Below are 26,957 nucleotides of genomic sequence, written 5' to 3'. Positions count from 1 at the left end.
GAAGTGACAACAGTTCTGCTCTTTCTGTTCACTTACTCTGTGCTGCTTTGACCGGAGCCTTCACCGTCCAGCTGGCGGCTTTTTGTAGCTTTTCTCAAGTGCAAATGGCATGGCTTTTACGCTGTTATTTTTTTGTATTTTTTATTTGGCTCAATGAATACAAATGTAATTTGCGTACAATGGGGATAATTCCAAGTTGATCGCAGCAGGAAATTTGTTAGCAGTTGGGCAAAACCATGTGCACTGCAGGGGAGGCAGATATAACATGTGCAGAGAGAGTTATACCCCTTTTCCACTAACGAGCACGGGTCGCAGCCGGGAGCCTGACACGGCAGCTGCCCCCTGCTGCGACCCGTGCTCGGTCCCTTTCCCATTAGCAGTCACAACCCGGCAAATGCCGGGTTGGTGACGCTTCTAGTGACACGGCAGGGGCGGCGCAGGGAGATCAGATGATCTCCCAGCGCCGCCTTCCCTATGCACTGTGAACGGGAGCCGTGTCAACTTGACACGGCTCCCGTTCACACTAGACAGCTAGCCGGGTTGAACACGTGTTCAACCCGGCTAGCTACCAGGGTAGGATTCCCGGATCACTTGATCCGGGTTTACCCTTTTCCACTTGCAAAAAACACGGGTAAATGCGCGACCCCGTGCATTTACCCGTGTTTTTTGAGCTAGTGGAAAAGGGGTATTAGATTTGGGTGGAGTGAGTTCAATCTGCAATCTAAATTACAGTGTAAAAATAAAGCAGCCATTATTTACCCTGCACAGAAATAAAATAACCCACCCAAATCTAACTCTCTCTGCACATGTTATATCTGCCCCCCTGCAGTGCACATGGTTTTGCCCAACTGCTAAAAAATTCCCTGCTGCGATCAACTTGGAATTACCCCCAATATTGTTTGTTAATAGATAGTAAGTATTTCCATAGGTAGTGAGTATTACTGATACCTATGTCGTTAGCTGTGAAGGAATTCATACAGGAAAGTTCACTTGGCTTGGGTCAAAGATGGAACCAACCAACTACAGTACACACATGGGGGGAAGACAGTTTTTGGTCTGAGCCAATATCCATGAGAAAGCAGGGTAAAGATTCATGATAATATTCATGATAATATGGCTGCCTAGTATTCCTCAGTTTGGGCAGGTTGGGAATTGGTTACCAGTCAAATGCGTCGGTAAGTGTTTGCATAGTACAGATGCTTGCACAGATTAGGGTGGGGGGGGAGGGGGGGTTCTCCCTGCTAAATACAGATTAGGGACAGCACTGTAAACTGTTATGGAAATTTATAATATTTTGCAGAGTGACAAAAAGGGTGGAGAGTGCGTATTTTAAGGGGTGTGTGGCCATTTACACTTCATGAAAGGCTGTGTCCTGAGAGAGGACAATAAGTGTGCACATTTAGGCACATCAGGATACAATCAAGAGCATAACCGTTGAGCTTCAAATATAAGGAAAAGTGGGTGAAACAGAAGTGCACATATGTAGTGACCCAGCTAGGTGGCGCTGCCGAGCACTTTCTTCCACTCCTGAAACTTCATAACTATTCTAGAGCTGGATGGATGTGTACCCCGGTAACGCTCCCTGTGCAGGTTATTCATGTATTTGCATACTGAGTCTCTACAAAGATTACAGTGTGTCCGTACATATCTGGCAGAAGAATATTTGTTGTTATTTAAATTTTTAACCGCCCTCAGTTTATCTCTGGTAACTTCACATTATGAGGGTAAGTCAGACCTGATCGTAGCAGCAAATTTGTTAGCAGTTGAGCAAAACCATGGTGGTCATTCCGAGTTGTTTGCTCGGTATTTTTCTTCGCATCGCAGCGATTTTCCGCTTATTGCGCATGCGCAATGTCCGCACTGCGACTGCGCCAAGTAAATTTGCTATGCAGTTAGGAATTTTACTCACGGCTTTTTCATCGTTCTGGTGATCGGAGTGTGATTGACAGGAAGTGGGTGTTACTGGGCGGAAACTGGCCGTTTTATCGGTGTGTGCGAAAAAACGCTACCGTTTCTGGGAAAAACGCGGGAGTGGCTGGAGAAACGGAGGAGTGTCTGGGCGAACGCTGGGTGTGTTTGTGACGTCAAACCAGGAACGACAAGCACTGAACTGATCGCAGATGCCGAGTAAGTCTGGAGCTACTCAGAAACTGCTAAGAGAGGTGTAATCGCAATATTGCGAATACGTCGGTCGCAATTTTAAAAAGCTAAGATTCACTCCCAGTAGGCGGCGACTTAGCGTGAGTAAATCTGCTAAAAGCAGCTTGCGAGCGAACAACTCGGAATGAGGGCCCATGTGCAGTGCAGGTGGGGCAGATGTAACATGTGCAGAGAGAGTTAGATTTGGGTGGGTTATATTGTTTCCGTGCAGGGTACATACTGTCTGATTTATTTTTACGCTGCAATTTATATTTCAGCTTGAGCACACCCCACCCAAATCTAATTCTCTCTGCACATGTTACATCTGTCCCCCCTGCAGTGCACATGGGCCCTCATTCCGAGTTGATCGGTCGCAAGGCGATTTTAGCAGAGTTACACACGCTAAGCCGCCGCCTACTGGGAGTGAATCTTAGCTTCTTAAAATTGCGACCGATGTATTCGCAATATTGCGATTACTAACTACTTAGCAGTTTCAGAGTAGCTCCAGACTTACTCTGCCTGTGCGATCATTTCAGTGCTTGTCGTTCCTGGTTGACGTCACAAACACACCCAGCGTTCGCCCAGGCACTCCCACCGTTTCCCCGGCCACTCCTGCGTTTTTTCCGGAAACGGTAGCGTTTTCAGCCACACGCCCCTGAAACGCCGTGTTTCCGCCCAGTAACACCCATTTCCTGTCAATCACATTACGATCGCCGGAGCGAAGAAAAAGCCGTGAGTAAAAATACTTTCATCATAGTAAAGTTACTTGGCGCAGTCGCAGTGCGAACATTGCGCATGCGTACTAAGCGGATTTTCACTGCGATGCGATGAAAAATACCGAGCGAACAACTCGGAATGAGGGCCATGGTTTTGCCCAACTGCTAACAAATTTGCTGCTACGATCAGGTCTGAATTGCCCCATATGTTATATTTTAGTCCTTACAACTAAGGGCATGTTCTCAGTGCGTCCCAGCAGCATAATGTACCGTGCACATAGTGAGTCCATCCAAAGTATTTCATTGTACTGTATATCACCCAGCGTTGCGGGCTCTGAATGCTGCAGGAAACATGATTCAGAATAAGAGCTTGTCAGAGGGGGAGGGTGTTGGTCTATTCGCTTACATCACTATGTGGACTGTCAGTGTCGAGGCGCGTTCTCCAAGGTGTTATGTGAAATGCTTCAGGCAACAACATCCCAGAGCAGGGTCCCTTTGTCCAGCACTTTCCTTTCTCTAACATAGTAAAACATTTTGGTGCTGTAATACATTGTTCATATTTCATGTCCTGCATAGAATTAACAAAGCAAAAAGAAGTAAAAAGTAAAACATGTACGTAGAAATGTGACGCCAAAGAAAGAGAGAATGATTTGCAAACATGAATATTCTTTAAATAGGTATCACAACTTTTTTTAAATTTAATTCATCGCTTAAAATTCAGCTCACGACACCTGTCGGCCAGTGATAAATTTTTTTTGTAAATTGGTTTTAACATCCTGCTTTTCAATTTACACGTACTAAATATAATATGAATATTCATTTCAGTGAAGGCTACTTTGGGATTCACGTCAGGTGTACAATATGCGTCGCTCACCCTGTTTAACCGAATTTACCTCTCGTGCTGTGCATACATTTATAAATTAATATTCATAGAAAAAAGGGGGGATGGGGGTGCGGCGACCCGTGGTGTTCAATAATCAATATAAATACTTACAATAAAATATATAAAAAATATAAATATATATATATATTTTTTTTTTATATATATTTTTATATATTTTTGATATATTTAATTGAATTTCTTTATATTTTGTACTTTTCTATGAATTAAATTGTCCATTTTTAGCATCATTGGTTCTTGCGTCTTGCACTCTCCAAAAAACGTATCTTAAGTATTTATATTGATTATTGAACACCGCGGGTCGCCGCACACCCATCCCCCCTTTTTTCTATACACATCACTGTATTATACCCATACTGTATTTCTTAGGGGTTGGCTGATGCCTGAATATTATTGGGACTGTGTGTTTTATGGTACTGCAGTCATATAGACTATTCCGTACAGGCTTTACTGGAATTTTATCAAACAAGTGGCGCTGTACTCTTTTTATTCGTAAAATGAATATTGATATTAAAGTAATTAATAATACAATGCAGGACATTACAAATGCAACACTATAAAAACATTGGTAAGTTGTGGGAGAAATATTCACACTCCATATATAAAACATGCTGCAATGGACAGCACAAGTAACAGACATAATCTACACATGGGCCGAGAGTTATAAATGTAGCCGATTATAGGGGGTTATTCAGAGTTGTTAGCAAACCCCAAAAAATTAGCAATTTGGCAAAACCATGTGCACAGCAGGGGGAGGGGGGGAGCAGATGTAACATGTGCAGAGAGTTAGATTTGGGTGGGTTATTTTGTTTCTGTGCAGGGTAAATACTGGCTGCTTTATTTTTACACTGCAATTTAGATTACAGTTTGAACACACCCTACCCAAATCTAACTCTCTCTGCACATGTTACTTCTGCCCCACCTGCAGTGCACATGGTTTTGCCCAATTGCTAACTTTTGGGGTTTGCTGACAACTCTGAATAACCCCCAGAGTGTATTTAGACACTTACTATTACTAGATGGATCGCATCTTAGTAATATGAAAACTGGTCCCTTTGTGTAGTAATAATAACAATAATAATAGTAAAGTAAATATAACCTTAGCTATATATACAGTGAGAAGACTGTTTTAGGCGTAGGACAGTTACCGCCAGCCCCGCCCATGTTCTTGGCCTTTTTGTGTAATGCGTTTTTCTTTTGACAATGAAAAACCTATAATGAACTGAAATGGTCATTTCTAACATTAATCTCTTACACAAAAAGGCAGCTGTAAAGTTTATTAATTCATTTGCAGATTTCAGATTGTTGAGCTGCGTCGTTCATGATTTTGACATTTACTTGTAATCCTAATTTTGTTCACAAAAAAATTAACATACCTGCGAATACGGTAAATACGAATGGGCTGAGAGAAGGGGGTTTGTGGTTTACTTTGTGTTGTAACTGTGTGTGCAGTTGTTACCTGTAGTTATTATACTGTACCTCTGCTTATTGGAGGCGTGTTGGAAGTGACTTTGTTCTCTGTAAGAACGGTAACTGTTGGTCTCCATTGCAGAGGACGCTGTGACAGTAAAACAGCAACTGCAAAACAAAACCGCCAGTGAGGGGGAAACCATTCGCCTGGAGTGCGAGCTTTCAAAGGAAACGCGTGAGGTCAGCTGGACAAAGGAGAATGAGCCGCTGCATCCGGGGAAAAAATATGAGTTAATTTCACAGGATTCAAAACAGATTCTGATCATTCACAATGTTTCTGTTGATGACCGAGGAACGTATTCCTGTGCAACCAAATCAGGTGCTAAGACCACTGCGAGCGTGGCATTGGGAAGTGCTGGTAAGTCCGTTTTTATTTTGTTTTTTGTTTCATCGTTACAAAGATGGATCACATTATAAAGAGACATAACTCGAGCAAAGGAATACAAAGAACAAAAATATAAGCTACTGTACAGTGCATAAAACATTCCTAACACTTAGCCTGCAGCTGTTGTTACTCTCCAGTGACACATATATGTATCTGTGACAGTTATTGGTGGTCCTTTCATGGAAGCAAACCTGTATCAGTAGAGATCTTGGTGGCCATCTTGGGATAGGGTATGGAGCGTCCCTGGAGAACAGGAAGACAGTAGCACATTCCTCTTTCAACTCTTAATTCACTGAATTTTGGGTCTAAACCATCTTGGCAACACTGACACGTAACATATTGGTCATTGTTGGTAATTAAGTCCATGGATTTAGTTAGAGTGCTTTGAACTTTTTTTGCCAAATATTTCTAAAAAAGTATTTTGCTCCAATCACCATGGACTTCTTGTGGGTGAACATTTAGTATTATGCATCTCAATCTGTTTATATGTCTTTCCAGTTCCAACTATCATGGAGCCAATCTCACTACAAGAAGCTTTTCGTGCAGCTGTCGAAAGGAATGGCCTTGAAGTTGAGGATGAAGATGACACACAGCCAAACTTGCCACCAGAAGCTGCTCAAGAAGGAGATCTGCATTTATTATGGGAAGCACTGGCCAAAAAGAGGAGAATGAGCAAGGAGCCCACCTTGGATTCCATCTCCGAGGTACCAGAAGAAGATGAAAAGCTAAAACTGAAAAAGGAGGCAGAGAGACGTGCTGACTTCTCTGGATACACTTCTGAAGATGTGGCCAAAACCAGTGAGGCTGATTTCTCACTTACAAGTTCTGATGATGAGTCCCGAGCTGGGACACCATCTTTAGTTTCTTATCTTAAAAAAGCTGGCCACTCCACTATTACCTATGGAACCAAGGTTCAAACATTATCTACCAGCAAGTTCTTCAAGCACTTTGAGACCCCTGAAGTTAAGGAGACCAAGAAGCCTGCCCTCGAGGTAGAGGCTGACTTAGCAGAAATATTTGATGACGACCCTGCAATGGATAAAGCAGCAGTAAAAATCCAGGCTGCTTTCAAGGGATACAAAGCAAGGAAGGTGATCAAGCAACAGGAATGTCCTGTTTTTGCAGAGACATTCAAAGACTTTTCTGTTGAACCGGGGGGAACCGTTCACCTTGAATGCGTGGCCATCAGCAAAACAGATATCACCACTCGTTGGCTGAAAGACGACCAGGAGCTCTCTGATGGCCGTCATTATCATATTGACGACTACACGGATGGAACCTGCTCCTTAATTATTACTGCTGTTGAACTTGAGGACACTGGAAAATATACATGCGAAGTCTCAAACAAGTTTGGGGCGGTGTCTCATAGTGCAAAGCTGGTGGTGGGTGACGGAGTTCCAGAAGTTGTCCCAAAGCCGATGCCCTCTCCAGCCAAACTCGGTACTGATAGTGAGACTGAAAGTTCCTCCGGCAGCGAGTTGGACGATGCATTCCGAAAGGCAGGAAGGAGACTGCACAAGATCTTTAAATCTAAATCTTCCCTTGAGATGTCTGAAGAGGAACTATTTGTTAGTGCCGATGAGGGAGAACTACCCCCAATAGACCACCAAACCTACCGGGAAGATGACAGATACATCTACATCAAGTTTGAAGTCATGTCAGAAGCTTCGGTTGCTGCTACAAGGTTCCGAGAAATGTTCTCCGCCATGGGCATCCCAGTTAAAATCGATATTTTAAACCAAGGCCCAAAAAAGATTGAGCTACGGATAATGAAAGTGGAAACTGGGACCACAGAGCAACATCGACTTGAAGCAAAGCAACAAATGACTTTACTGACATCAGACACAGGTCAGAATGATAAAATAACAGAGATAGTGGATTGTCCACTAGAGTTTTGGGTGGAATTGGCTGATTATAACATTTTACATTTAGGGCTATTTGATTTACTACTAAATAAATAGACCTTATTGTAATGCTTGTATGCAGCAGATGTGCCTTTAACAATTTTTATTATTTATTTTTTTTGGATATATTATAGCCCCTATATTTATTACGGAACTTCAAAACCAGGAGGTTCAAGATGGCTACCCAATTAGTTTTGACTGTGTCGTAATTGGGAAACCGATGCCAAGCGTGCGCTGGTTTAAAGATGGGAAGGTGATAGAAGAAGACGATCATTATATGATCAACGAGGACCAGGAGGGGTGTCACCAGCTCATTATCACTGCTGTCATCCCCCCAGACATGGGGGTCTACAGATGTCTGGCTGAAAACAGAATGGGGGTCGCTTCAACCAAGGCTGAGCTCAGGGTGGACAGTAAGTATTGTGCCTAAATATGACATATAATCCTGTTTAGCTGTTGTATTTATATCTAGTATTGTAAGTTATTTATGTAGCTGCAGGTGGCACAGTGATAGCTCAGTAGGTGAGCCGCTATACTCTCTGCCTCCCTCTCTGCCTCCCTCTCCTGGTGATTTATGTAGCTGCAGGTGGCACAGTGATAGCTAGGTAGGTGAGAAGCTATACTCTCTGCCTCCCTCTCCTGGTGATTTATGTAGCTGCAGGTGGCACAGTGATAGCTCAGTAGGTGAGCAGTTATACTCTCTGCCTCCCTCTCCTGGTGACTGTTTAGCAGGGTCGAACTGGCCCATGGTGGCACAGGAGGGGAAATCCCAGTTGAACCTCACCCCCTCCTCTAGGGATCAGGGTCTACACTGATCTTCTAATTATACATTGTTATCTACTAGATGGTCAGAAACCATGGATGGACATTGGTGCTTGGTTCGCTTCTCCTGTCAATCAAAGTGTGTGGTCATGACACTCCCCTGGCCACTCCTCTTGTTGGCTGGCAGTTTTCACATAATGAGCACAGGTCCCGCTAGTTATTGTGATGGCATTGTACTGCAGCTCTGTATTCATTCACTATCCTGCAATTAAGTCATCCCAGAGGCAAGAGCTTAGATAGTTACATTTATTTTTCCAGTGTCATGTGTTTCACCTTTACTAGTTTTAGGGGTGTATTCAATTATTCCAGTCGATGACTATGAGTAATTGTATTGCCTCCCCCCCCCCCCACGATGATGATTCTTACCACAGATTGCTTGCATAATCTGCGATAAGTGGCTGCTAGCGCCGCGATAACGAAGGGTTTAGAGACTTATCCCCGATCCCATGTGTTTTTGCGCGATCTTGGGTCTGTTTTCGGCAAATGAAAATGGACCCTAATTGGATACCGCGATAATGACCTTGGTCATTAATAGCAATATCCGCCCATTTTCACCTGTCAAAAACGGATCGGATCTAATAGGATACCCCCCTTAGACATTGACTGGTCAGTACCGGGGTCCCCTGTCACGTGCACAGAACATCAATGTGGTGTATACATACACAGGATCACCACCACGTGATTATTATATATGTGCTACATTATACTGCATTCCCAGGAGTCATCATGTAAGAGTGCCGCCACAATACAAGTGTGCTAAATTGACTGGAATACGAATTTCTCCAATGGAAAACACTAATAAAAGGATACATTATTTTTATGTAAATAGCAGGAAAATATTATACACATACTATGTACAGATATAACGACACTGTAATAACAGAGGCATGAGCTAAGGATAAATGAACATTATCATATGCGCTCAGGACATCAGTAGGGACAAGACACAAGTAAGATAAAGCATGTTCATAGGGGTTGGACCGGCGCCCGGGATCCCAGCGGTCAACTTACCGACCCCGGGATCCCAGCAGTCAACATACCGACCCCGGGATCCCAGCAGTCAACATACCGACCCCGGGATCCCAGCAGTCAACATACCGACCCCAGGATCCCGGTAGCAGAATGCCTTCGGGTGGTGCGAGCACAATAAAGCCTATTGCGGGCTCGGTGGCCCGCTACATTCGCCACAGGTTCTATGGGTGACGTAAGCACCCACGAGTGGGAATAGTCCCTGTGGGTCGACATTCTGTCTGCCAGGATTTTGATAGCTCAAGATCCCAGCGTCAGCATGGCGAACGCCGGGATCCCGTGTGGCGTTCACATGACCGCATCCCGTTTATAGATGTCAGAGACTTCAATTAGTCCAACTCAAAGACAGTTGTAGTTGTGCAAGGTATATATACTTATACTCCACTGTAACAAAGAGATGTGGTGTGACACTGTGTGTAGTAAATGCTAAAGTCACATTACCCTATTTATAATAGTACAATAATGATGTCACATTATCCTATTTATAATAGTACAATAATGATGTCACATTACCCTATTTATAATAGCACAATAATGATGTCACATTACCCTATTTGTAATAGTACAATAATGATGTCACGTTACCCTATTTATAATAGTACAATAATGATGTCACATTACCCTATTTGTAATAGTACAATAATGATGTCACGTTACCCTATTTATAATAGCACAATAATGATGTCACATTACCCTATTTGTAATAGTACAATAATGATGTCACATTACCCTATTTGTAATAGTACAATAATGATGTCACATTACCCTATTTATAATAGCACAATAATGATGTCACATTACCCTATTTGTAATAGTACAATAATGATGTCACATTACCCTATTTGTAATAGTATAATAATGATGTCACATTACCCTATTTCTAATAGTATAATAATGATGTCACGTTACCCTATTTATAATAGTACAATAATGATGTCACGTTACCCTATTTATAATAGTACAATAATGATGTCACATTACCCTATTTGTAATAGTACAATAATGATGTCACGTTACCCTATTTATAATAGTACAATGATGATGTCACATTACCCTATTTATAATAGTACAATAATGAGGTCACATTACCCTATTTATAATAGTACAATAATAATGTCACATTACCCTATTTGTAATAGTATAATAATGATGTCACATTACCTTATTTATAATAGTACAATAATGATGTCACATTACCCTATTTATAATAGTACAATAATGATGTCACGCTACCCTATTTATAATAGTACAATAATGATGTCACGTTACCCTATTTATAATAGTACAATAATGATGTCACATTACCCTATTTATAATAGTACAATAAAGATATCTCACATTACCCTATTTGTAAATAATACAATAATGACGTCACATTACCCTATTTATAATAGTACAATAATGATGTCACATTACCCTATTTATAATAGTACAATAATGATGTCACATTACCCTATTTATAATAGTACAATAATGATGTCACATTACCCTATTTATAATAGTACAATAATGACGTCACATTACCCTATTTATAATAGTACAATAATGATGTCACATTACCCTATTTATAATAGTACAATAATGATGTCACATTACCCTATTTATAATAGTACAATAATGACGTCACATTACCCTATTTAGAATAGTACAATAATGATGTTACATTACCCTATTTATAATAGTACAATAATGATGTCACATTACCCTATTTATAATAGTACAATAATGACGTCACATTACCCTATTTAGAATAGTACAATAATGATGTCACATTACCCTATTTGTAATACAGGTTGAGTATCCCATATCCAAATATTCTGAAATACGGAATATTCCGAAATACATACTTTTTTGAGTGAGATAGTGAAACCTTTGTTTTTTCTGTAGAGATGAGCGGATTCGGTTTTACTCGGTTTTACTCGGTTCTCAAAACGACATCTTATTGGCTCACGGATGTCACGTGTTTTGGATAGCCAATAAGATTCGGTTTTGAGAACCGAGTAAAACCGAGTAAAACCGAATCCGCTCATCTCTAGTTTTTTGATGGCTCAATGTACACAAACTTTGTTTAATACACACAGTTATTAATAATATTGTATTAAATGACCTTCAGGCTGTGTATATAATAAGGTGTATATGAAACATAAATGAATTGTGTGAATGTAGACACACTTTGTTTAATGCACAAAGTTATAAAAAGTATTGGCTAAAATGACCTTCCGGCTGTGTGTATAAGGGGATCCGGTCTGAAGATCTACAGTGTCTAGGTCGACAATGTTTAGGTCGACCACTATAGGTCGACAGTCACTAGGTCGACATGGATGGAAGGTCGACAGGGTTTCTAGGTCGACATGTGCTAGGTCGACAGGTCTAAAGGTCGACATGAGTTTTTTTATTTTATTTTTTTATTTTATTTTTTTCATACTTAACGATCCATGTGGACTACGATTGGAACGGTAAAGTGTGCCGAGCGGAGCGAAGGCACCATGCCCGAAGCATGGCGAGCGAAGCGAGCCATGCGAGGGGACGCGGTGCGCTAATTTGGGATCCCGGTCACTTTACGAAAAAAACCCCCAAAAAAACTCATGTCGACCTTTAGACCTGTCGACCTAGCACATGTCGTCCTAGAAACCCTGTTGACCTTCCATCCATGTCGACCTAGTGACTGTCGACCTATAGTGGTCGACCTAAACATTGTCGACCTAGGCACTGTCGATAAAACGAACCACACCCGTGTATAAGGTGTATATGTAACATAAATGCATTCTGTGCTTAGATTTAGGTCCCATCACCATGATATCTCATTATGGTATGCAATTATTCCAAAATACGGAAAAATCCCATATCCAAAATACCTCTGGTCCCAAGCATTTTGTATAAGGGATACTCAACCTGTAGAACAATAAAGATATGTCACTTTACCCTATTTATACAATAATGATGTCACGTTACCCTATTTGTAATAGTACAATAATGATGTTGCATTACCCTATTTGTAAATAATACAATAATACAGTATCATTAAATACATACATTTATTGTTTGCCGCTGGCCTCCAAATGGAAATACCAGTTATGTAGTGCAATAGGCAGCCGCCACTTCATATAATGTAGTCGCATAAGTATTGATTTACGTATTACGTATTACCAGCTGAATGGAGTAAATATGTAATCGGCTGCAGCTATATAATGCATCATGGCGTAGCACTGTGTAGTAGCCTGTGGCTCCTGTGTGCACACTGTTCCCGCGTCATACTGCGCACACACAGGACTCCCGGGGCCTAAACTCACACGTACAGTCATCGCAAAGGACGGCTCTTATCACATTTCATGGTACATACTTATTTGCCTTCTGCTGCCCAAATACCAGAGCTGCTAGCTTTCCACCAATGAGTCTACGAGGGTTATTTATCAAGTAGTGATTTATCACATTCTTCTTGTTAAAAGGAATATCTGGCATAGGGTTGGAAAATAATACACCCAACATGCTGTGTTTTGCTTTTAATAAAACTGCAGTTTTAAACGCCGCCAGCTGTATCACTGCTTGATAACTTAATATCTAGCAGTCCAATATAGCACTGTAATCTCCCGATCATGCATGACCGGTTTGGAATGAGGTAAGCAGGTGTCTATGCCCCCTTTTAAACTCCCCCCCCCTCTCCCCCCCCCCCCCCACCCTTCCTTCCTTCCCTTTCCTTCCTTCCCTTTCCTTCCTTCCCTTTCCTTCCTTCCCTTTCCTTCCTTCCCTTTCCTTCCTTCCCTTTCCTTCCTTCCTTCCCTTTCCTTCCTTCCTTCCTTCCTTCCTTCCTTCCTTCCTTCCTTCCTTCCTTCCTTCCTTCCTTCCTTCCTCTGACCAATAAAAATATTTTTGCAGGACAAAACACTGACACACTGTCTGTTTCATGCATGTGCTGCTATTTTACAATCAGTCTAATATAAAGCTTTATCTCACCCTGTAACTGTAAGGTACCCACATAGATAGCCCCATTTGCAATTGTTGCAATATCATTGTACTGTAGTACATGTAACTAAACTCCAGAGGGGGCACTTGCGCAGCATAATTTTTTTTTAATTATGTTTATTTAAAAAAAAAATCTAATTATGGTGAAACAAATAAACAATTAAACATGAGAAACCACATGAATTATGAGCACTACTAGAACATTATGGGGGACAAACAATAGAAAACAACTTCAAAGTCACAGACACAGCTACAAATGACATGGCATAACCGCTGGTAATATTCTCTGACCGCCAGACGTCACACTGACATAACAACTTTATATTTTATTTGAAATACTTGCATGCAATGAATATAGGGGGTCATTCCGAGTTGATCGCAGCCAGCAACTTTTGCTGCTGGTGCGATCAACTAGCCCCCGCCTATGGGGGAGTGTATTTTAGCTTAGTAGGGCTGCGAACGCTTGTGCCGCCATGCTATGCTAAAAAAAAATTGTGTAAAAAAAGACCAGCCCTAGACATACTTACCCTGAGCGACAGCTCCAGTGATGCAGGTCCTGGCTTTCACGTCAGACATCCGCCTGCGTCTTCTCCACCACTCCCCAAAAACGTCCACCAACGGTCTGGTGACGCCCAGGAACGCCTTTTCTCTGTCAATCTTCTTGCGACCCCTGTCGCCGGGCAACGACGCATTCCGGACCCGTTCGCACCGCAGTGACAAACCGCTGCGTGCGATCGGGTCGGAATGACCCCCATAATCTTGTGCAGCACGTACAAAAAGTAATAGACACTGAAGATGGTGAAAAAGATAGGGATGTGGAACAATTCCATGGTAGACTTTCAAAACCTTGAACTACCTATTAATGTATCTCACCCAGGGCCGGAGCTTCCACTAGGCAGCTTTAGGCAGCTGCCTAGGGGCGCCGGGACCTGAGGGGGCGGCCTGCTGCAGATGCCTGAAAAAGGTAGCATGGTCCTACCTCCCACAGGCGTCGCAATACCCCTGGCACTCATATCTTACAGTAGCAGCGACTAGGCAGTAACTTTGACAGCTCCTGGAGTCTTGGCCAGGGGTAACATGCGGCGCTGCTCTTCATTCCAGGCTCTTTCACAGTCTACTCAGTCTCAACTCTGCATCGCAGCCTGCAGGTAAGGTGGCTGCACAGTGCACTCTCTGCATTTAATAAGGAAAGAGGGGGAGAGCAGCAATTGGGAAGGGGGTGGGGGGTGGAGATGAGCAGCAGGCATGCACACAGTCTGGGGGAATGAGCACCAACATGAACACACATGGTGGAGGGAATAGAATAGCAAGACATTTAATAGAGGGGAGGGGGGGGGGGTGAGAGGCTGAGAGCAATAGGCACCCACACACACTGGGGAGATGGGGAAAAGATAGCAGACATGCAACAGACTGGGGATGGGGGAGAGCAGCAGCATGTCTTTCACCTGAAGGGTGGGTACGGGGAAAGGGCGGTAGGCAGAAGTTTTGCCTAGGGTCCCGGGAAACCTTGCACCGGTCCTGATCTCACCGACCGTATAATAGTGACGGGAGACTTCCTGGAAAATCCAGTACAAGGCAGCGTCAGCTCCTGGTCACCTCTCAGCAACGTCCGAGGCACAGGGACTGGTTTATCAGCTCAGTTCAGCTGTAACAGTTATATTGCTTCAAACATCACGTAAAAATGAAACGAAATTACAACACGCACAAACTATTACCACCAAATTGCTGCAGCCACTCTTAGAAGGGTTACTCGTAATTTATCTCTGTGTAATGCTCCGTGTGTTATACCTGTGTGTAATGCTCTGTGTGTTATACCTGTGTGTAATGCTCTGTGTGTTATACCTGTGTGTAATGCTCTGGTGTTATACCTGTGTGTAATGCTCCGTGTGTTATACCTGTGTGTAATGCTCCCTGTGTTAGACCTGTGTGTAATGCTCCGTGTGTTATACCTGTGTGTAATGCTCCGTGTGTTATATCTGTGTGTAATGCTCTGTGTGTTATACCTGTGTGTAATGTTCCATGTGTTATACCTGTGTGTAATGCTCCGTGTGTTATACCTGTGTGTAATGCTCTGTGTATTATACCTGTGTGTAATGCTCCGTGTGTTATACCTGTGTGTAATGCTCTGTGTGTTATACCTGTGTGTAATGCTCCGTGTGTAATACCTGTGTGTAATGCTCCGTGTGTTATACCTGTGTGTAATGCTCCGTGTGTTATACCTGTGTGTAATGCTCCGTGTGTTATACCTGTGTGTAATGCTCTGTGTGTTATACCTGTGTGTAATGCTCCGTGTGTTATACCTGTGTGTAATGCTCCGTGTGTTATACCTGTGTGTGTTATACCTGTGTGTAATGCTCCGTGTGTTATACCTGTGTGTAATGCTCAGTGTGATATACCTGTGTGTAATGCTCTGTGTGTTATACCTGTGTGTAATGCTCCGTGTGTTATACCTGTGTGTAATGCTCCGTGTGTTATACCTGTGTGTAATGCTCTGTGTGTTATACCTGTGTGTAATGCTCCGTGTGTTATACCTGTGTGTAATGCTCTGTGTGTTATACCTGTGTGTAATGCTCCGTGTGTTATACCTGTGTGTAATGCTCCGTGTGTTATATCTGTGTGTAATGCTCTGTGTGTTATACCTGTGTGTAATGTTCCATGTGTTATACCTGTGTGTAATGCTCCGTGTGTTATACCTGTGTGTAATGCTCTGTGTATTATACCTGTGTGTAATGCTCCGTGTGTTATACCTGTGTGTAATGCTCTGTGTGTTATACCTGTGTGTAATGCTCTGTGTGTTATACATGTGTGTAATGCTCTGTGTGTTATACCTGTGTGTAATGCTCCGTGTGTTATACCTGTGTGTAATGCTCCGTGTGTAATACCTGTGTGTAATGCTCCGTGTGTTATACCTGTGTGTAATGCTCCGTGTGTTATACCTGTGTGTAATGCTCAGTGTGTTATACCTGTGTGTAATGCTCTGTGTGTTATACCTGTGTGTAATGCTCCGTGTGTTATACCTGTGTGTAATGCTCCGTGTGTTATACCTGTGTGTAATGCTCCATGTGTTATACCTGTGTGTAATGCTCCGTGTGTTATACCTGTGTGTAATGCTCTGTGTGTTATACCTGTGTGTAATGCTCCGTGTGTTATATCTGTGTGTAATGCTCCGTGTGTTATACCTGTGTGTAATGCTCCGTGTTATACCTGTGTGTAATGCTCTGTGTGTTATACCTGTGTGTAATGCTCTGTGTGTTATACCTGTGTGTAATGCTCTGTGTGTTATACCTGTGTGTAATGCTCTGTGTGTTATACCTGTGTGTAATGCTCCGTGTGTTATACCTGTGTGTAATGCTCCGTGTGTTATACCTGTGTGTAATGCTCCGTGTGTTATACCTGTGTGTAATGCTCCGTGTTTTATACCTGTGTGTAATGCTCTGTGTGTTATACCTGTGTGTAATGCTCTGGTGTTATACCTGTGTGTAATGCTCCCTGTGTTATACCTGTGTGTAATGCTCCCTGTGTTATACCTGTGTGTAATGCTCCCTGTGTTATACCTGTGTGTAATGCTCCGTGTGTTATACCTGTGTGTAATGCTCTGTGTGTTATACCTGTGTGTAATGCTCCGTGTGTTATACCTGTGTGTAATGCTCCGTGTGTTATACCTGTGTGTAATGCTCTGTGTGTTATACCTGTGTGTAATGCTCCGTGTGTTATACCTGTGTGTAATGCTCTGTGTGTTATACCTGTGTGTGATATACCTGTGTGTAATGCTCCGTGTGTTATACCTGTGTGTGATATACCTGTGTGTAATGCTCCGTGTGTTATACCTGTGTGCAATGCTCCGTGTGTTATACTTGTGTGTAATGCTCCATGTGTTATACCTGTGTGTGATATACCTGTGTGTAATGCTCAGTGTGTTATACCTGTGTGTGATATACCTGTGTGTAATGCTCCGTGTGTTATACCTGTGTGTGATATACCTGTGTGTAATGCTCTGTGTGTTATACCTGTGTGTAATGCTCCGTGTGTTATACCTGTGTGTGATATACCTGTGTGTAATGCTCTGTGTTATACCTGTGTGCAATGCTCAGTGTGTTATACCTGTGTGTGATATACCTGTGTGTAATGCTCCGTGTGTTATACCTGTGTGTAAAGCGCCGTGTGTTATACATGTGTGTAATGCTCCGTGTGTTATACCTGTGTGTAATGCTCCGTGTGTTATACATGTATGTAATGCTCCGTGTGTTATACCTGTGTGTGATATACCTGTGTGTAATACTCCGTGTGTTATACCTGTGTGCAATGCTCCGTGTGTTATACTTGTGTGTAATGCTCCGTGTGTTATACCTGTGTGTAATGCTCCGTGTGTAATGCTCCGTGTGTTATACCTGTGTGTAATGCTCCGTGTGTTATACCTGTGTGTAATGCTCCGTGTGTTATACCTGTGTGTAATGCTCCGTGTGTTATACCTGTGTGTAATGCTCAGTGTGTTATACATGTATGTAATGCTCCGTGTGTTATACCTGTGTGTGATATACCTGTGTGTAATGCTCCGTGTGTTATACCTGTGTGTAATGCTCTGTGTGTTATACCTGTGTGCAATGCTCTGTGTGTTATACCTGTGTGTAATGCTCCGTGTGTTATACCTGTGTGTAATGCTCCGTGTGTTATACCTGTGTGTAATGCTCAGTGTGTTATACCTGTGTGTAATGCTCCGTGTGTTATACCTGTGTGTAATGCTCCGTGTGTTATACCTGTGTGTAATGCTCCGTGTGTTAAACCTGGGTGTAATGCTCTGTGTGTTATACCTGTGTGTAATGCTCAGTGTGTTATACCTGTGTGTAATGCTCTGTGTGTTATACCTGTGTGTAATGCTCCGTGTGTTATACCTGTGTGTAATGCTCCGTGTGTTATACCTGTGTGTAATGCTCCGTGTGTTATACCTGTGTGTAATGCTCCGTGTGTTATACCTGTGTGTAATGCTCCGTGTGTTATACCTGTGTGTAATGCTCTGTGTGTTATATCTGTGTGTAATGCTCCGTGTTATACCTGTGTGTAATGCTCTGTGTGTTATACCTGTGTGTAATGCTCTGTGTGTTATACCTGTGTGTAATGCTCTGTGTGTTATACCTGTGTGTAATGCTCTGTGTGTTATACCTGTGTGTAATGCTCCGTGTGTTATACCTGTGTGTAATGCTCCGTGTGTTATACCTGTGTGTAATGCTCCGTGTGTTATACCTGTGTGTAATGCTCCGTGTGTTATACCTGTGTGTAATGCTCCGTGTGTTATACCTGTGTGTAATGCTCCGTGTGTTATACCTGTGTGTAATGCTCTGTGTGTTATACCTGTGTGTAATGCTCTGTGTGTTATACCTGTGTGTAATGCTCTGGTGTTATACCTGTGTGTAATGCTCTGGTGTTATACCTGTGTGTAATGCTCCGTGTGTTATACCTGTGTGTAATGCTCCCTGTGTTATACCTGTGTGTAATGCTCCGTGTGTTATACCTGTGTGTAATGCTCCGTGTGTTATACCTGTGTGTAATGCTCTGTGTGTTATACCTGTGTGTAATGCTCCGTGTGTTATACCTGTGTGTAATGCTCCGTGTGTTATACCTGTGTGTAATGCTCCGTGTGTTATATCTGTGTGTAATGCTCCGTGTGTTATACCTGTGTGTAATGCTCCGTGTTATACCTGTGTGTAATGCTCTGTGTGTTATACCTGTGTGTAATGCTCTGTGTGTTATACCTGTGTGTAATGCTCTGTGTGTTATACCTGTGTGTAATGCTCTGTGTGTTATACCTGTGTGTAATGCTCTGTGTGTTATACCTGTGTGTAATGCTCTGTGTGTTATACCTGTGTGTAATGCTCTGGTGTTATACCTGTGTGTAATGCTCTGGTGTTATACCTGTGTGTAATGCTCCCTGTGTTATACCTGTGTGTAATGCTCCGTGTGTTATACCTGTGTGTAATGCTCCGTGTGTTATACCTGTGTGTAATGCTCCGTGTGTTATACCTGTGTGTAATGCTCTGTGTGTTATACCTGTGTGTAATGCTCTGTGTGTTATACCTGTGTGTAATGCTCCGTGTGTTATACCTGTGTGTAATGCTCCGTGTGTTATACCTGTGTGTAATGCTCTGTGTGTTATACCTGTGTGTAATGCTCCGTGTGTTATACCTGTGTGTAATGCTCTGTGTGTTATACCTGTGTGTGATATACCTGTGTGTAATGCTCCGTGTGTTATACCTGTGTGTAATGCTCCGTGTGTTATACATGTGTGTAATGCTCCGTGTGTTATACCTGTGTGTAATGCTCCGTGTGATATACCTGTGTGTAATGCTCCGTGTGTTATACCTGTGTGCAATGCTCCGTGTGTTATACTTGTGTGTAATGCTCCGTGTGTTATACCTGTGTGTAATGCTCCGTGTGTAATGCTCCGTGTGTTATACCTGTGTGTAATGCTCCGTGTGTTATACCTGTGTGTAATGCTCCGTGTGTTATACCTGTGTGTAATGCTCCGTGTGTTATACCTGTGTGTAATGCTCCGTGTGTTATACATGTATGTAATGTTCCGTGTGTTATACCTGTGTGTGATATACCTGTGTGTAATGCTCCGTGTGTTATACCTGTGTGCAATGCTCCGTGTGTTATACTTGTGTGTAATGCTCCGTGTGTTATACCTGTGTGTAATGCTCCGTGTGTAATGCTCCGTGTGTTATACCTGTGTGTAATGCTCCGTGTGTTATACCTGTGTGTAATGCTCCGTGTGTTATACCTGTGTGTAATGCTCCGTGTGTTATACCTGTGTGTAATGCTCAGTGTGTTATACATGTATGTAATGCTCCGTGTGTTATACCTGTGTGTGATATACCTGTGTGTAATGCTCCGTGTGTTATACCTGTGTGTAATGCTCCGTGTGTTATACCTGTGTGTAATGCTCTGTGTGTTATACCTGTGTGCAATGCTCTGTGTGTTATACCTGTGTGTAATGCTCCGTGTGTTATACCTGTGTGTAATGCTCCGTGTGTTATACCTGTGTGTAATGCTCAGTGTGTTATACCTGTGTGTAATGCTCCGTGTGTTATACCTGTGTGTAATGCTCCGTGTGTTAAACCTGGGTGTAATGCTCTGTGTGTTATACCTGTGTGTAATGCTCAGTGTGTTATACCTGTGTGTAATGCTCTGTGTGTTATACCTGTGTGTAATGCTCCGTGTGTTATACCTGTGTGTAATGCTCCGTGTGTTATACCTGTGTGTAATGCTCCATGTGTTATACCTGTGTGTAATGCTCCGTGTGTTATACCTGTGTGTAATGCTCTGTGTGTTATACCTGTGTGTAATGCTCCGTGTGTTATATCTGTGTGTAATGCTCCGTGTGTTATACCTGTGTGTAATGCTCCGTGTTATACCTGTGTGTAATGCTCCGTGTGTTATACCTGTGTGTAATGCTCCGTGTGTTATACCTGTGTGTAATGCTCAGTGTGTTATACATGTATGTAATGCTCCGTGTGTTATACCTGTGTGTGATATACCTGTGTGTAATGCTCCGTGTGTTATACCTGTGTGTAATGCTCCGTGTGTTATTCCTGTGTGTAATGCTCTGTGTGTTATACCTGTGTGCAATGCTCTGTGTGTTATACCTGTGTGTAATGCTCCGTGTGTTATACCTGTGTGTAATGCTCTGTGTGTTATACCTGTGTGTAATGCTCCGTGTGTTATACCTGTGTGTAATGCTCCGTGTGTTATACCTGTGTGTAATGCTCTGTGTATTATACCTGTGTGTAATGCTCTGTGTGTTATACCTGTGTGTAATGCTCCGTGTGTTATACCTGTGTGCAATGCTCCGTGTGTTATACTTGTGTGTAATGCTCCGTGTGTTATACCTGTGTGTAATACTCCGTGTGTTATACTTGTGTGTTATTCCCCGTGTGTTATACCTGTGTGTAATACTCTGTGTGTTTTTTATATTTTAGTGACCAGTTCAGACTACGACACTGCGGAGGCGACAGAAACATCATCATACTTCAGCGCCAAAGGATATGAGTCCAGGTAATCTACAACACAGAGTGTTATACTGCCAATAACAGGTAACAGCCAGGTAATAGTGTGTTACAGGTGTGTTCTCATACACCCATTCTCATATTGCGCCTAATAACCCCGTTTGGCGCACCACGGACTCTGTGACTTAGACGCAGCAAGCTTCCTGACACAGGTTTTTCTAGGAAATATGCGTCCTACAAGTACTATAACACATACCCTGGACTCTGGCGCTGGAATTGCGTGCAGCTGCTGTTTGCAGTCCAAGCGCTAATCTGGGTAAAAAGGAAAAAGACAGGTGTCCGATACGAATGTCCAGCGCCGTGCCTTGTACTTAATCTGCGACAAAAGACTAATCCGTAGCCCTTAGGGCACTGTAATGAACAGAGTCGCCGCACAGTAAGCCATGTAAGCGCTATTTCCCCGCCAGGTGCCGCCGTGCGGCTGTGCAGCCTCGGCCGTGGTTTATCCCTCTCTCGTTGTGATCAGTGACAGAATATATTTGCTAAATGTTACATAAACTTTTATTAACATGTAAATTGGTGAAGATGAGCAGTCGCCCGCCGGCCGCCCTCCGCATAAAATGGTTTTATAATGAGCATGAAATTGGGATGGGAGCTAAATTAGATTTGTTAATAACATTTTATAGTCTGGGAGTATTTGCCGCGACCGGAGAGGGAATTACTCTCAGGTCTGATTCATGTTATGATGAGTGATTTCCGTGCTGCGAGCAGCGAGGGCTCCGGGGGAGATTCTGGGGCCAGGACTGCAGATTTCAGCCTGTGCTTTCACTGTCAGACAGGTGTACCCTGGTAATAATCCGCTATTTATCAAGGTGCACCTGGATACATATATTGGGTACTATAATCACACATTGCCTTTCCCGAGAAAATCTTCAGCGCCGTCTGGGTCTCCGGTCACAATCCGCACTGACGGCTTGTAGTTAAACAGTCTCGTTCCCTGATCACCAGACCGGCTACTGTATGTAATATCTGACACGTATGACACACACCTGACTTGTAGGTAAGCGGATAGTTTCATCCCCGATCACCAGACCGGCTACTGTATGTAATATCTGACACGTATGACACACACCTGACTTGTAGGTAAGCGGATAGTCTCCTGATCACCAGACCGGCTACTGTATGTAATATCTGACACGTATGACACACACCTGACTTGTAGGTAAGCGGATAGTCTCCTGATCACCAGACCGGCTACTGTATGTAATATCTGACACGTATGACACACACCTGACTTGTAGGCAAGCGGAGAGTCCCGTCCCCTGATCACCAGACCGGCTACTGTATGTTATATCTGACACGTATGACACACACCTGACTTGTAGGTAAACGGATAGTCTCCTGATCACCAGACCGGCTACTGTATGTAATATCTGACACGTATGACACACACCTGACTTGTAGGTAAGCGGATAGTCTCCTGATCACCAGACCGGCTACTGTATGTAATATCTGACACGTATGACACACACCTGTCTTGTATGTAAGCAGATAGTCTCCTGATCACCAGACCGGCTACTGTATGTAATATCTGACACGTATGACACACACCTGACTTGTATGTAAGCAGATAGTCTCCTGATCACCAGACCGGCTACTGTATGTAATATCTGACACGTATGACACACACCTGACTTGTATGTAAGCAGATAGTCTCCTGATCACCAGACCGGCTACTGTATGTAATATCTGACACGTATGACACACACCTGACTTGTATGTAAGCAGATAGTCTCCTGATCACCAGACCGGCTACTGTATGTAATATCTGACACGTATGACACACACCTGACTTGTAGGCAAGCGGAGAGTCCCGTCCCATGATCACCAGACCGGCTACTGTATGTAATATCTGACACGTATGACACACACCTGACTTGTAGGTAAGCGGATAGTCTCCTGATCACCAGACCGGCTACTGTATGTAATATCTGACACGTATGACACACACCTGACTTGTATGTAAGCGGATAGTCTCCTGATCACCAGACCGGCTACTGTATGTAATATCTGACACGTATGACACACACCTGACTAGAGGCCTGCAACTGCAGCGTTAATCGCAACTCTCCTTAATGTGACCGTACACATTTGCGTATATTAAATGGTTGCTGCCCTGCGTCCGAATTACTGATAAACGCCACTTTCTGATAGAGACATTGTACATTATTCCTCGGTATATGTTTCCCTGTGTGACATTATTGGATCATTGTGCATGAGACCAATGATACAAGATGTGAGCAATCGTTGTGTTGCACCGTCGCCTAGTCCCTGCGCGGTACAAACCATTGGTGACTGTGAATAAGCATACAGCTCTGTGCAGCCATCACGTTGTGCGTCTGTGTCATTCCTTCATTTCTTTCTATCCTCTTATCGTTGTGTGCAGAGAGCAGGAAGGGATCGAATCCTCCACAGAGCAGGAGCATCTGCCGCAGATCGTAGAGGAACTCCGAGATATTTTGGTGTCACCCGGGACACCAATTGCAAAATTCGAGATCAGAGTGAAAGGTACAAATTAAATAACAATCAGGGGCCTGATTATGAGTCGGAGGCATCAGCGATTTTGGACGCAGTTTATCGTCTGCGCATGCGTCCCATTTGGTTGGTACAGAGTCGCAGCACAGAATTAGATGCACAGTAGCAGAAATGTACGCGCCATTCCAGGACGGTGACCGGAAAGTAACGGGAAGGTGGGGGGAAGGGTGGGGGGGACCACAAAGATATCAGCTGTTCAGAGCAGGTTGCACACGTTCCAGGCTTCTATACCTGGAGGTGGAACCGTTACTGCTGGACATTGAGGCCTCCTCAGGTTATTAATGGTTTGGTAAGTCACGGTGGCAGTTCTGCGGGATGTCTGTATTTCATTTGTGAACTAACGCTCAGCCCATTACTGACCCTCAGGGTATCCTCGCCCGCGGGTGTACTGGTTCAAAGACGGGCAGCCCATCCATGCGTCAGACCGGATACTGATCACGGAGAAGAAGAGGAAGCGCTCACTGGAGATTCTCAACGTGGCCAAGGAGGACGCCGGGGAATATTCCACGTATATCAGCAATTCGTCCGGCTCTGCGTACTCTTCCGCCAGACTGACGGTCAAAGGTAAATGCCTGGCAGTCGCACACATCAGCCTTGTCCATGCATTATGTGATTGCATTGGTTCATCAGGAAGCCAGTGATTCTCTAGCCAGTGCAAACCCCCTTTCTCCACGTCACCCTAGGGTGGTCAGGTTTAGGTTTAGGCTGCGGGGAGTGGGGTTATGGTTAGGGGGCCAGGGTGGGAAGGTGAGTATACTTACCTTCCCCTGTCAGAATCTGGAATATCAGGATGCCGCGGTCTGTATTCTGACCGCAGCCATCCCAAACGCCGGCATATCAATCACAACCCGCGTCAGGGGTCTAGTTTATGCCCGGCACGTGTCACAGAATCTTACTTCTCACCCATGCTGTAAGCCATTTATTTTACGGGCAACAAATGCATTTGATAATCAGCATCAATTACACTAGAAAAGCCTCCCTGGTACAGCAGGGACAACTGCCGTCTCATGTATGTCCCTTCCATTTTTACAATAAATGATCTCTAATTACTTCTGAGCTGCTGCGATGATTGGGAAGCCTATAGTAGTCCCGCTATATCATGCCTGGTATTTACACTGTCATATATTGCATAGCAGCGGTAGATGAGCGTATCCTGTGGCTCACACACAGCCCCCTCCTTTCTTCGTGTTTATGCCCAGTAACTTGTGTCAAGAGCAGCCTGTTATTTCATTACCTGAGCCCATTGTACCAGGCGTCTATTATGCAGCCACATTGCGCAATTGTTTAGTCTTTTCTGCAGAGAGAACTAGAAAAAGGGAACACAGGAGAGATACATTCTGTACCCGGCTGAATCACACGGCTTCATCATCACGCACGTGGGCCGTTTATTCATATCGCTGCGCGCTGTACGAGTAAATATTCAATAGAATAAATCATTGTGCTTTAACCCCACATCCATCCCTCAGAGCCTCACGTTTATTTCATTTCAGGGCCCGGGGAACTGCAGAAAGAGAAGTCAGCGGATGACGCAGGAGGTCAGCCATCTTGTTTTGTCTGCGCTTTTACAGTCCAGCCACTTTGTGTGCTGAACCAATATACATTAGACTAGTGAGGCACGAGCCACTTTGTACCTTAGCGATTTTACGTGCTCCTAGTAAATTGATGGGCTGCATAATGGTTCAGTACACAGAATGAGACGACTACACTGTGTATAAGATACATGTATGCTAGTTTGAAGATTGCATGTTGAATATATAAATTGCTGCATGTGAGTGTATTATGTAGTATATTCTATGGCACCCAACAACAAAATGAAACAAACGCCATTTAGCCAGTGACTAAGGGGTCTGTGAAAAGAGTGGAGAAGTGAGCCAGTGGAGCAGTTGCCCATGGCAACCAATCAGTGTTGAGGTAACATGTGTAAAGTGCATTCTATAAAATTGAACGTAGCACTTCTCCACACCATGCCCACTGCAAATCTCTGCACGGGCATAAACTGATGACCAGTCCTGATCTACAGCTGGTGGGGTGCCGACAAACACTGGATGGGTGGAAAATCTGGTCAAATTACCGTCTGTGATGGGGTGTGGCCAGGGGTGGATTGGTCACAGGCCTCTCACGTGAGGCATGTTTTGTTGACATGTGAAGGGTGGTGCTGTTGCCACGGTTACACAATATACCTCTGGTGCTGCCCATGTGAGACACTTTTACGTTCTCAATCTGGCCCTGGTTATAATAGATTGACAACGATATGATCGACAGTGGATGACACAAAAATGGTCAACACACGTATTTTGAGCTCTGTGACCATCCATACAAACGTACACCCACGCGGGCGCGCCTTGCCTGCCACACTTCCAGCAGGTTACTATAGATGTCCTCGTGGACAGTAAATCAAGATACGTGTCAAGCATTGTCATTTCGACCCTTTGAACCTATTGACCTTACAAATGTCAACCTTAAGCATTGCTGACCTTACAAATCTGTCCATCTTTTGTACCTGTGGACCATATGGTGTTGACCTGTTGACTGTCGACCAATATATTGTCAATCTTTCGCCCGGATACCCTGTGGTGTTAGGCAGTGGGGATAAGTCCTCTCACTGGTCATTAGGGTAAAGAAGCCGGGGATCGCTACCTGGCTGAGCCTCACATTTATTCCCTTCTTTGTTGGCTGCAGATTTGGAGAAACCGGTTCCCCCCATGTTCCTGGAGAGATTCACCAATAAAAAAGTACCAAAGGGTTCCAGCATCACGTTATCTGTAAAAGTGGAAGGTAATACCCAAGACATCTACTAATGTGGATCTTATATGTATTAGAAACCTGACTATATAGGATCTAGGAGACCTTTCTTGGATCATGAAAGGCATTAAAGGGATCTCCAAATTCCTTCCGGGAGTGTTGTCCAACCCCACAAAGCACGGATGGCAGCGCTGGGCAGCACAGGCCCACCAAATCCAGCAGAAAGCTCAACGGCGATGACATAATATTCTGGATTAATGTTTGACTTTCTGGGGCTATTGTTTAATAAAGTAG

The 26,957-nt window shown here is 43.5% G+C and overlaps 1 protein-coding gene across 3 annotated transcripts in view; it reads left to right on the top strand.

Annotated features, from left to right (window-relative positions):
• Window positions 1-26,957, top strand: part of OBSCN (obscurin, cytoskeletal calmodulin and titin-interacting RhoGEF) — a 370,748-nt gene that overhangs the window by 286,080 nt on the left and 57,711 nt on the right. For all 3 annotated transcript variants that reach the window (XM_063924540.1, XM_063924539.1, XM_063924541.1), the window contains exons 75-82: window positions 5,309-5,584; window positions 6,110-7,459; window positions 7,650-7,928; window positions 21,300-21,375; window positions 23,773-23,894; window positions 24,288-24,485; window positions 25,412-25,456; window positions 26,601-26,696. In XM_063924540.1, coding sequence (XP_063780610.1) covers window positions 5,309-5,584; window positions 6,110-7,459; window positions 7,650-7,928; window positions 21,300-21,375; window positions 23,773-23,894; window positions 24,288-24,485; window positions 25,412-25,456; window positions 26,601-26,696 — 2,442 coding nt within the window. The remainder of the gene's footprint in view (window positions 1-5,308; window positions 5,585-6,109; window positions 7,460-7,649; window positions 7,929-21,299; window positions 21,376-23,772; window positions 23,895-24,287; window positions 24,486-25,411; window positions 25,457-26,600; window positions 26,697-26,957) is intronic.

Source organism: Pseudophryne corroboree, chromosome 5, assembly GCF_028390025.1.
Source record: "Pseudophryne corroboree isolate aPseCor3 chromosome 5, aPseCor3.hap2, whole genome shotgun sequence".
NCBI classification, from domain to species: domain Eukaryota; kingdom Metazoa; phylum Chordata; class Amphibia; order Anura; family Myobatrachidae; genus Pseudophryne; species Pseudophryne corroboree.
This window is presented reverse-complemented; position numbering and strand designations above follow the sequence as displayed.